Below are 12038 nucleotides of genomic sequence, written 5' to 3'. Positions count from 1 at the left end.
ATGAGACTCTTTCAGCAAAAGCAAGGGCCCCGCGGTTGGTGGGGCGAGTGGTACTTGGAGGGCAGCGTGTCAACCCATCCCTGGGGAGGGTGGACAGGTCAGGCCTCTTCTGCCCTATTCAGAGAGTCCCAGAGAACTTTCACTGAAATCTCCAAGGACCCTCGCCTTGACTTGCTCCACTCTCCAACAGGCAAACCTATTTCACTTGGCTTCTTCTAGTACCCAGCACGCTTGGCCTCTCTGTATCACCCAGTTCTGGCCACGCAGTTCTTCAGCACCAGTCGGATCTAGCAATCCAATTTGTAGAAAGACTCTCTTGGGCATTCTGTCTTGGGAGTACGGCTCCTCTGTTCCCCAAAGCCTTATAGTTCCCTGCTCCCCACCCCCACCACACATAGAGTTCAGAGGCTGAGCCCAATCTGACAGCAAACAGCCAAGTTCAAGATGAAAGCCCTTGGCCTGAGGTCAGAGCCAGCCAAGCACGGCATCCAAAACTGGAGGATTGTTTCTTTTAAACGCTAAACTATAAATAGGGCAAAATCCCAGGAAAATACTCAGACGCAACAGTCCTCACCTCCCTTGCACCCCCTCCTATAGGACACCCCCCAACTCCACTAGAATCTTTCAACACTTGCTAATTCCCACCGTCTGAGAAGTCTCTAATACCATGCCATTTGTAATCATCCTAAGGGTTCTAGTAAAACTCTCCAAACGATGCAATAAAAATTCACTTTAACTATTGAAACTCTAGAGCAGCTAACGGAGGCAGATTTATCGATTTAAGAATTCTTGTTTTTTTTTGGCGGCCCTCAACTTTGAGAGGAACATCAACAGACAAGCCATGAGGAGGGGACCTCCTTCTTCCAATTCCTCTCAAAAACCCGACTTCTCTACTTTCCACTTCTCCAGCTCTAGACAGGGAGGACCCAAGTTCACACTACTGACGTGGAGGCCTCCGTGATCTTGGATAATCAAAAGATCTATTGTGTTCCCTTTACTTACAAAGGCATTAAGCAGACCAGTGTGCTTTACCACTTCCAACAAGGCTTGAAACAAAAGAGGTTTTCATGTTAACCCTCAATTCTCAAAAAAATTCAATTAAGGTGCCCCATTCTCAGCATTTTGGGCAGATGTAATTTTAGCACGTAATCCCTGGTTATATTTTCAAATTTGGGGAGGACTGGTGTTAGTGACTTGAGGTCAGACCTTTAAAACTGGAATCAGCTTGACTGGTATAGATGGGAACAGGCATGTTAAGAAGGTTCTAGGAAATAAAAGGAGAGGGGTCTGGCACACATGGAAAACTTCCAGCTAGGATAATGCAGTTTGAAGCTGGCAAGGAGGCCAGCAGGATCGAAAAGGCTTCTGGGAACTGGTCAGATACATGAGAAGTCTAGCCAAACCCAGAGGTAGGGATGGGGCATCCAGTAGAAGGCAGGGCCTGGAGCCACCCCTACCACACCCCTAGGAGACATGGGGGAATCTGGAAAGCCATAGCAGGAGCACCCACTCTCTCCTCCCTTCTTCTTCCTCTCAAACCCTCCTAATTTCAAGACCCTAGTTGAGGTCATCGCCTCCAGAGAGCCTTCCCTGACCCCTCAGGCTGGTCCTGGGGGCCCTCTCGAGCCACCCCATCCTAGGGAGTTTACTCATCCTTCTTCCCAGAAGCCAGTTTCAGCCTGGCGGGTGTCTTAATCCATCTTTGCACTCCCAGAGCCTTGCCTAGTGCCTGGCACACAGTGGGCCCTTAGTAGACGCTTGCTGACTAATTCTCACGTACTTCGGAATACAGCACAGTGTGAAATCCGACTCTGTGCCATATAATCCTGGGCAAGTTATATATCACTGTTCCCCTCTATAAAAGGGGGTGGTCACCAAGATTAAATTAAAATAAGAACATCTATAAAGTACTTGTTGGAAGCTCTGGTGCACAGTGAGTTCTCAGATCCTTCCTGTTTATGATCACCACACACCGGAGGGGAAGGCTGGAGAAGGTTCACTGCTCCCCTTCACCCCAGCCCTTTGCTTTCTTGTGCAGCGAAGGGAGGGGCAGACTGAGGCTTACCGCAGTCACAGAGGAGGTGCTGGCTTGGCCAGGCCCCACACAGGGGGCCTGTGTGCCAATGCCTGTTCTAGCGGAAAGAGAAAATAGAATTCCCCAGCCGGCCAGAGTCCACCTGAACCAATCCCCAGAGCTCACTCACAAACTAACCAGTCAACAGTTTCACATGCCCAAGGAGGGCAAAGGTGCACAAGGAATGGGCTCCAGAGTGCTTCTATGGTGTCACCAAGGCCATTCCAACCTCCCGGAGCTTTGGTTTCCTTATCTTAATACGTAAGATTGCTGTAAGGAGTAACTAAGGCAGGTAAAATGCCCAGGTCACTGTGTGACAATAAATGCTAACAACAGCGGGAGGCGTGTCGCTTCTCCCAAGTCACACCTGCCCGCATCTTGCCTAAGGCTTCTGCTTAACCTGATCCTCACTGGACCCTCATTTTGCAGGTGGGGTAAGAGGCAAAGTTAAATGGCTTGATGGGTAAATGGCCAAGCCAGATGGCAATACCAGCCTGTACCCTCTCATAAAATGCACATGCTATCCACAATGCCCAGTGCACGAGGTGTTCAGTCAATGCTAACTGCCCTTATGGAAACCGCTGCAACTTAGGAAGAGGCTGGTGGAACAAGGCTTGGGAGCAAGGTTCCGAAGTGGTTCTGAAGGCAGGAAGGAGGGCAACCACGTGGTCTGAGGCTGGTGGGGGTGGGGAGGTTTCAGGTTTGAAAGTTGGCCTCCACCTCAGTTCAACCACAGCTTGTACAGGGAGGAAGCACATGAAACTTGGGGTCTATTTCCAAAGATATAACGAAAGGTGAGGCGTGTGTTGCGTTAACTCCCTTCGCATGCTTCTGAAAGCACAGGCCGTTTCCAGGGTAAGAAAAACCCCAGCCCAGACTGCACCCCCCCCCCTTCTAACAACCCCTCCCAAGAACCCACCCCAACCCCAGGAATTCCTAGCCTGGGACTTCTTTAGGATTACAAAGGGGATTCAGAACCTGACAAAACACAGAACCTCAGGTGGGCCAGATGGGAAAGAAGTTTAAGTTTTCAGAGACTGAGTCTTCTTCTTCTTCTTTTTTTTTTCTCCTTAAGCCAATTTCCTAGGGCTGAAGGCAATGCTTCAAGTCAGAACAGAGAGCAGAGCCAGGCAGATTTCTGCAGACTAAAAAGTGACGCTAGCAAAATGCTTCCCCTGGTCAGTTTTCATTTCTTGGGTTTTTCCTATGAGGGGAGGAGACTCGCCCAGTTGGAGAAGGTTTGAGAGTTTTCTGGCCAGGGATGAGGAACAGGGCTGTCCATAATCGTCTCCAAATCAGACTGGCCTGATGCTCAAATCTAAAAAATTACCTGCGCATTTCTTCGGGGCCATCACTGGCGGGTTTAAGAGGCCCTCCAAACAAGAAGCATTTTGTTTGCTAGAACACCTTAGGAAAGCTGTTTAACTTCCAAAGCTACTACCACCAGCTGCACCCGGCTGCCTTACCCTGACCGCCCCCCTTTCCCCTCTCCTTGGGTTTTGAAGTTTATTTTCCCACATGCAGCCTTGAATTCTTTCCTTCCTTCCCCTGCTGTGGCGAAGAGGGAAACACTTCGAGGGCAGCTTGGTTCTTCATCACGGGCGCCTGCCCCCTTCCCCCTCTAAACAAAGCCCTGGAAGAAACTAAACAACAACTAGTTCTCCGGGGGAATTGTTTCCTCAAGGGAAATTATAAAGTGACCCCTCCCCAACGCCACACACAAGGCACTCATTGGAAGGCGCTCCTGCTATGGGGGGTGAAACCACACAATTACCCTCTGAGCCCATGCTCCCCACCAAACCTCACCTCTCCTGGGCCCCCACTCTGGGGATGGCTATAGGTCCAGAGACTCTCCCCACTAAAATCCAACACCAAACCTGCCCAACCTCCCCTCTTGCTGGCCTCTGGGAGGTCAAGTCTTGCCCAAATGCTGGTAAGTACTTATATGCTCATGTGTGTGAATGTCCATTGATTTCAGGACAAAAAGGAAGTGGCCAAGGCAAGACCTGCTCATGTGCTCCACAGCTTTTAACTTCCCAGCAGTCCAGGGCAGGGAAGACAGATGAAGACCGGTTCGTTCTCATTTCACATATGGGGAGATTTGAGACCGGGTCAAATGAGAGACAACTAGACAACCATAAAATGTTGGGGGCCTGCTACAGATTAAGTGTTCATTCCATCAAACCTTCTTTCTGGCATCTTTCGCCCCAAGAGAAATGTAACACCTTGGACAATCTCCCTCTAGTCCACCCCACAATCTAGAACCTTCACCAGCTCTTATATCCAGGTTCTGGTCCTTCCACTGGTGGGAGGCCATAAATGCAGACCAAGAGGATGGGTGGTTGAGGCCAAGGGCCTCTGAGAAACTGGAGCAAAGGGCTCTGGTCCCCAAACAGACTCAAGGACCCAACCAGCATGGTCAGCTCCAGTTTATCCCAGTGAGGTCAAAGCCATCCATAGAACACAAGGAGAAGATAAGAGGCTTTCAATCCCAACACGGAGGAGAAACTACCCCCCAACACCTCCCATTCTGCTCAACCTCTCCTTCCCCCTAAAAAAGATCCCCAGCATTTTGTTCCTTTGTTCAACCTGCTACTTTCACAAACTTTAACTCCAAGCCCAGGGGGAGGAGGGGGACTGTCTCCGAGAGATAAGCCCTGCCGGAAGCGTGAGCGCGTCTCCAGCATTCCAGCCATCTCCCCCCAACCCCCTTCCAGGGTGCTCCGGCAGGACAGAGCCCCCTACCCACTTCCTGAGGGGGTAGGCTTTGCTCAGGCTGGGGCTGGGGCGGACCCTCCACCGACCCCGCGGCGCTCACATTTGCGAAGAAAAACCGCGCGGGCGCGGCACCGGCCTGGAGCTGGGAGGTGGAGATGCGAAGGAGTGGCACCCGGCTCGCCTCCCGAACTCCGGGAGCGTCTCCAAGTGAAGATAAATGCCTTTATCCGCCCTCCAGTCCCCTTCCAAGCAGGGAGGTACCCGCACACTCACACCGAGCCACCACGAAGCCTGGTTCACTAGGAGGTGAACCTCAACTTCTCTCGGGACAAACCGGGTTCCCAAAGAATCTCGGCGCATGGGTCACTCCGGCGTCTTCCGGTAAACGACAGATCCCAGCAGCCAGACCCATGCGAGACATCCTTTCCTGCCACCCCAGGACTACCCACGGGGACTGTGGGTTATCCAAAGCTGTGAAGGGCAGCCCTTCAGCACTCCTGACTCCGGCTTCAAGTGTGTAGGGGCACGGACGGCGGCTCACCTGCAAGATCTTATCCAGGCCCTCCTGGCCCAGACACGGGAACTCCTTGAGCAGATGCAGTTTCTGTGTATAGTAGTTTTTCTTGGCCTCCTTCCAGTGCGGCTCCTCGAGCACCTCGAAGATCGCTGCCCCGATGGCCAGATAGAAGATGATGGCCGAGGTGAGCAATGGGCCCCGGTCCACCATGGCTCCTGAGCGGCTGCCTCCTGGAGAAAGCCTCCCCTAGCCCCAGCGGCTCCCGGTCCACGCGCCCTCCAGCCTCTGCAAACAGCTGTTTGAATTTGGAGCTCCGCATGCGCAGTGCCCTATTCCTCCACCCTCCCCCGGCGCCGCTCCCCGGACAAAGTTGCTCCGTCAAATTGGCCCACCGAGCGCGGGTAACTGTACGAAGCTTTCCTCCCGCAGGCGGGGTAGCGGGGGGGTGTGGGAGACCGGCGGACACCAAGGTGGGGGCAAGGAGGAGCCCTGCCTCGCTGGGCTAAAAGGAGCTGGGAGGGGGTGGAATTAAGGCCAGACTCTGGGGAGACACGTGGGCCGTCCTCCGCGAGCCACAGCAGTGTGCGCCGCGCCCGCCTCCGCGCGCCTCTTTAACCAGCGCACCGCGCCCGATTCTCGTGGGGGAGGGGCCCGCGCAGGCCCCGCCTCTTCGCCTGCACCGCCCCCCCCCCGCGCAGGCCCCGCCCTGCGTAGGCCCCCAACGAGGTGCTGGCTGCGCAATTCGGTGCTTCGTGCGCTCCGGTTGCGGCCGCCAGGGGAAGCCGCGCGCCCCGCGGTGCCACAGGGGTTGGGGTCTCCGGGACTCGCGTTGGTTTTTTGTGCTGCTGGTATTAACTAAGAGGAGTGTGTACCTAATGACTAGGGTCAGGAAGTTAGTACTATTCTTATTTTCATTGTAATTCAATTTCCATCCTCTGACGTTTCTGCCAAGGAAGTTTGATTCTCTCCGTCTCTTTCTCTTACACCCCCCTGTAAGCCGGGTTGGCGGGTAAGACTAGAAAGGGACTGGAGAGGATGTAGAGAATCAGGATAGCAGGAGCTAATCCAGCCACAAAGGCGAGACTCCCCCCTCCTGGCCCATTCTCACCTGCCTTGGAGACCCCCCCCCCCACATTGAGAAGGCGCTGTTGAGGCTTCACTGTTGTAGGTGCGTATTCTGCAACCCTCATCGACACCCACACATGCGCACTCATCCCCACTGTTCGGAGATATTTTCTTCCTAATTCCTTCTGAGAGACGATATAACTCTAATGCACCCTATAACGGTAAAGTGACTGCTGGGGGAGGGAATCTGGATTGTTCAAGGACATGTCCCCAGACTGTTATGTAGGAGACACTCAATAAGCATTTGTGCAATGAAGGAGTGAATGAATTTGTCAAGAACAGACGCTGAGGACATCTCTCACTCATCTAGGGGCTAAAAACCCCAGGGAGTACCACATCCTTTCCATGCATCACCATCCGGCCCTCTAATTATACCAACCTTGCAGTGAGGAAACTGAAGTCGTGTTGGGTTAGTATATTAAAAATTTCCAACCAACAACAGCCAGAAATTGGGATGGCACATTCCAGTACTTGGTACCAAGAGGCTGGCCTTGACCCTCTGGTGGCCTCTTTGGGGGCAAGTGTGGCAGTGAGCCAAATTGGTGCACTGCCTTTAGCCAAGGCCATTTTTCCCCCATGGGGAAGGTGAGGGACTTTGTTCAGGTGTTGAGAGGACGTTTTTTCTTGGCGGGGCGGGGGGGGGGGGGGGTATCTGTGACGTGTCCAATTTGGGCAGGAGCAGAAGGTCTAGGGAAACAGGTGTGAAGGGTTGATCTGATTTAGCGGATGTTTCTATCCCTCCTTTATGGCACCATGTGTGTGTCTCCAGGAGGCAGGGCAGGAAGTCCCATGTTTCCTGATTTGGTGTCTCTGGGATTTAGGGAGGCAGGTTCCCTCAACAAGGCCTTTCAATTGCTCGCTCTGGAGCCCAGCCACTCCCCAACCAGGCCTGGGCCCTACCCCAGGCAGACCACTGTTCTGTAATTCCTGTCTGCCTCCTACTGAGCCTACAGTCAAGCTCTGCAGTCCCACTGTCCAGCCCTCAGCCCACAGAGCGCCCAGTCTTCTGTCCCGGATCCCCTGTGTCTCAAGAGAAAGTCAGGGACTGTGGTGTGAACCGTTCATCCAGAGGGGTGGGGGCAGTTTGGGAGGCCACAGGCTCTCTCTGTGTTTGGAAAATTCTCCACCGTTCCTCTCCCACCTCCAGTCTGCGTTCTTTTCCTAAGAAAATAAAGGGCCTCTTCCTATTTCGGTTTCACTGTCTCACAAAAACACTGCAGAATGCTTTGGAATGAATCAGGTTTTATTCAAAGTTTTTGAAATTTCTAGTTTCTCTTATTCAAAGTTTTTATAATTTCTAGTTTCTCTATCTTTCCACCTTACCTATTTCTCCATTTCCCAGCTTTTCTCTTGCCCTCAGTGTGGTGCTCACTGTCTCCTCATCTATCCTTCTGTGGTCCCATTCCTTACCTTTCTGTGTCTCCCTGAACCTCTTGACTTAGCTCTCCATTCACGCGCCTCTCTCCCCTTCCCCGGGCTCCTTCCAGAGTGATTGTGCTTCTCCTCCTCTCCCCTTACTTCCTCCACCCTCCCAGACCCCATCCATACATTTGGGTCAACAATTTCTGATGGAGATCGGGATCTATGGCTATTCTCTAAAAGCAGCCAGTGGGGGCTTTTGGAAATATAAACTGTCCTGGAACCAATGAATGTTTAGACTACTTGAGACTTGAGGATGGAAAAGTAAAAGTAGGTAAGAGGTGGGGGAGGGGTATTTTCTTCCACAAGCTGATGTTGGGAAGCAAGAATTTCCTGTTCCCTTCTGGGTCCTTCTAGCTGGACTAAGAAAATCAAATTGACATGAGACAGATGAACAAGAGAAAATCCAATTTAATTTTATATGTGTGGGGAATCCACGCAGACATGGAAATTCCAAAGACAGTCTGGCAAAATGAGGTATACCTGTCATTTTGGACTAAGAAGACAGGGGTAGGGGTCTTGGACTTCAAAGGGAAGGATTGCAATTCACAGGAAGATGAAAAAGAGTAAATGTTTGGTAAACAAATGTTTGCTAGGTCACTCAGAAACAATGAGACATAGAGGACTTTGATCAAACAGGCCTTGCCAGATTCCTCTGTCTACCATAGCTAGTTCATAGTGTAATGTAGATATCTGTGGTGATAGCTCTCTTCCTGGAACAGATCCTCTATCTGAATTCTTTTTAGGCAGTTGAGGGCGAAGGTAAAGAACCTTTCCTGAATCTGCTGGGTTTTGATTGCTTTTTAACTCAAAATAATCTTTATGTTGCTATCAAGTGGCCCATCTTGGGGTGGCCTGCCCTTGGCCCCTACACTGAGGCTATGTTTATGGCTGATAATCATTTCAGAGTGCCATCTTTTGAAAGTTAATCAGCTTTGAGAATGGAGTTGAATTTCACATTGATAGCAATAGATCACTAGTGCCCTCTGGAAGAGCAGATCAGCTTTTTCCCCCCAAGTCATGCTCTGGCCACAAAAGGATCCACGCTTATTTTTTGTTTCTTCCTTGGTTCAATTAGGGGAAGGGGTTATCCTCTTGGTGAATGAATGTTTGATAATCCTTTCTTTTTTTTTTTTTTAAGATTTTATTTATTTATTTGTTAGAGAGAGAGAGCACAAGCAGGGGGAGAGGCAGGCAGTGGGAGAAACAGGTTCCCCACCAAGCAGGGAGCCCAATGCTGGACTCCATCCCAGGACCTTGGATCATGACCTGAGCTGATGACAGATAGCTTAACCAACTGAGCCATCCAGGCATCCCTTTCATAACACTTACCACTTTATTTCTGTTTAGGAATATTTCTGTTGATATTCTGTTTTGGGATTTCAAGGGGAATAATTCCCCTCTGAAATGCACATATGATCTAAGGAGACATATAAAAAGCCATTAAGAACATCAAGTGGTTCAACATCACAATCACTTGAAAACCTTGTTTCCTTAGAAAAGCTTGGTAGCTGTCAATTCAAAAGTTCAAAAGGTTTGCTTTCATTTTTGTTCCTGTCATATTGCTTGAAGGATAGACAGTTTTAAATGTCTTATAAAATAGCTTGCATTATGAAAGATTGTCAATTACTTTATAAACTTGCTCTATTTCTAATGGCTCATTTAGAAACCTGGGGAAAATATCTATTAAATTTTCATGTCTACTAATCCTCTGGTTCGTCAGTTAGAAAGGTTCTGAGAAAGGTAAATTAGAAAGTTAGAAAGGTAAATTCAATATACCCATTAAGACAACCTTTGTATTTTATCCTAGGAAAATCAAAATAAAATCACAGAGCAATAAAGTTGTAATGAAAATGGTGTGTACATACAGTGGAATATTATCTAGCCTTTAAAAAGAAAGAACTTCTGGGACACCTGGCTCAGTCGGTTAAGCATCTACCTTTGGCTCATATCATGATCCCAGGGTCCTGGTATTGAGTCTCACATCCAGCTTCTTGTTCAGCAAAGAGACTGCTTCTCCCTCTGCCTGTCGATACCCCTGCTTGTGCATGTGCTCTCTTTCTCTCTCTCTGACAAATAAACAAATAAAATCTTAAAAAAAAAAAAAGTGACCTAAAGTTCTTTTTATTAAAAAAAAAAAAAAAAGAAGAAGAAGAAGGAACTGCTGACACATGCTTCAACATGGATGGACCATGAGGACGTAATGCTAAGGGAAATAAGCCAGTCACAAAGAAGATAAACACTGTAAGATTCCGTTTATTTGAGGCATCGAAAGTGGCCAAACTCTTAGAAACAGATAATAGAATAGAAGTTGCCAGGGAGTGGGGGGTGGGGGAGGGACAGGAAGAGCTGCTCAATGGATATAGAGTTTCAGTTTCATAAGATGAAAAAGTTCTAGAGAATTTGCTGCAGAGCAAGGTGCATGTAATTAACACTACTGTGCTGTCCATTTGAAAATGGTCAGGATGGTAAATTTTATGTTATCTGTAAAATTTAAGGTAAACACAGACACACACAATGAAAATCAGTGAAAATCGAACTTGGAAATTCAAGGTGAGATATTTGAAGTACAAGGATTAGCCAGCCGTCGAGGAGAGAGACGTGCCTAAGTGGCCGGGAATTAGTCAGTAATTAACCTTCAGCAGGGTTTCAGTTACTCTTAATACTGAAGCTCCATGTCCTTCCTTGCAAAGCTGTGGAAAAACATGACCTCGTAGGTTAAGAACAGAGCTCAAACACCAATGCCGGATTTTTGGTCATGGAAGATATCAGATATCTCTGTTGCCATTTCAAAGTCTTTTCCTTAAAAAGGGAGCAGGACCGTATGAGAATTTCACTGTTGTCGGACAATGTCTGAAACGTGTGTGGTCAGGAAAAATAATTCGGTAAGAAGCCCCCCGCCCCTGTCTGGCCAGTTCAGGGGTCACCCAGAAATGTTCTTTATCATTTTTAGAGTTGACATAGCAGGGCGTGAGTTCTGGGATTTACCCCCAAATCTTTCTATCTGACTGGCATCGATGTCTGAAACCCCATATTCGACACTCATGCCTTTGTGTTACACGTTATCTTCTCCCTAAGACCTCTTTTTAATTCAATGAAAAGGGTGTGGCATTAAGACTCTAACACTTTACTTCTGTGGATCTTTCCCTTTTATTGTTTTGTTTTCATGACTTTGAGTATCTGATTTCCTCTGAAAAATGTGCCCATGCACTAAACCCCCAAAATGTTTACACAAGTTCTGGTGGTTTCAGAGGGACACCCCATCCTCACCTCCCACCAAGGCTGCCCCTGACTAGCCAGCTCCTTCGACTCCTTGGACAGGGAGGTTTGGGGTGATTGAACAGAGCTGTTTGATGAGGAGAGTAGAAGAAGAAAAGGTGAATGGAGGTGCACCTGGGTTGCTCAGTTGGTGAAGCGTCTGCCTTCGGCTCAGGTCATGATCCCAGAGTCCTGGGATCGAGCCCCTCATCGGGCTCCCTGCTCAGCAGGGGGTCTGCTTCTTCCTCAGCTTGCTCTGCTTTCCCTGCTTGTGCTCTCTCTTTCTGACAAATAAATAAATACAATCTTTTAAAAAAAGAGAAGAAAGGGAAAGAAAAAGGTAAGTGGAAAGAGGGGCAGGGCACCAGGCAAATTTGACTATCTCTTTTATTTTAATATTTTATTTCCTTATTTGAGAGAGAGCACAAGTAGAGGAAGCAGCAGGCAGAGGGAGAGGGAGAAGCAGGCATCCGCTGAGCAGAGTGCCTGACGTGGGGCTCGATTCCAAGACCCCAGGATCGTGACACTAACTGAAGGCAGCCACATAACCGACTGGGCCATCTAGGTGCCACCAAAATTTGACTATCTTTACAAATTTACCTATAACAATAATAGTAAGACTCTTTTTTTTTTTATTTTTTTTTTTTAAAGATTTTATTTATTTATTTGACAGAGAGAAATCACAAGCAGGCAGAGAGGCAGGCAGAGAAAGAGGAGGAAGCAGGCTCCTTGCTGAGCAGAAAGCCTGATGCGGGGCTTGAACCCAGGACCTGGGATCATGACCTGAGCCGAAGGCAGCGGCTTAACCCACTGAGCCACCCAGGCGCCCCAAGACTCTTTTATTTTTAAGATTTTATTTATTTGACAGAGAGAGAGAGAGAGATCACAACTAGGCAGAGAAGCAGTCAGAGGGGGAGGGGGAAGCAG

General features: G+C 49.0%; 1 protein-coding gene across 1 annotated transcript in view; it reads right to left on the bottom strand.

Annotated features, from left to right (window-relative positions):
- The window catches only part of LOC111147700 (potassium two pore domain channel subfamily K member 5), a 36561-nt gene extending 30985 nt beyond the window's left edge, over positions 1-5576 (bottom strand). Inside the window, exon 1 of the mRNA XM_022503933.1 lies at positions 5334-5576. Coding sequence (XP_022359641.1) covers positions 5334-5519 — 186 coding nt within the window. The 5' untranslated portion in view covers positions 5520-5576. The remainder of the gene's footprint in view (positions 1-5333) is intronic.
- Between the last annotated feature and the right edge of the window lie 6462 nt (positions 5577-12038).

The sequence above is a fragment of the Enhydra lutris genome, unplaced genomic scaffold, assembly GCF_002288905.1.
Source record: "Enhydra lutris kenyoni isolate GAN:26980312 unplaced genomic scaffold, ASM228890v2 scaffoldscaffold17, whole genome shotgun sequence".
Classification (NCBI taxonomy): domain Eukaryota; kingdom Metazoa; phylum Chordata; class Mammalia; order Carnivora; family Mustelidae; genus Enhydra; species Enhydra lutris.
This window is presented reverse-complemented; position numbering and strand designations above follow the sequence as displayed.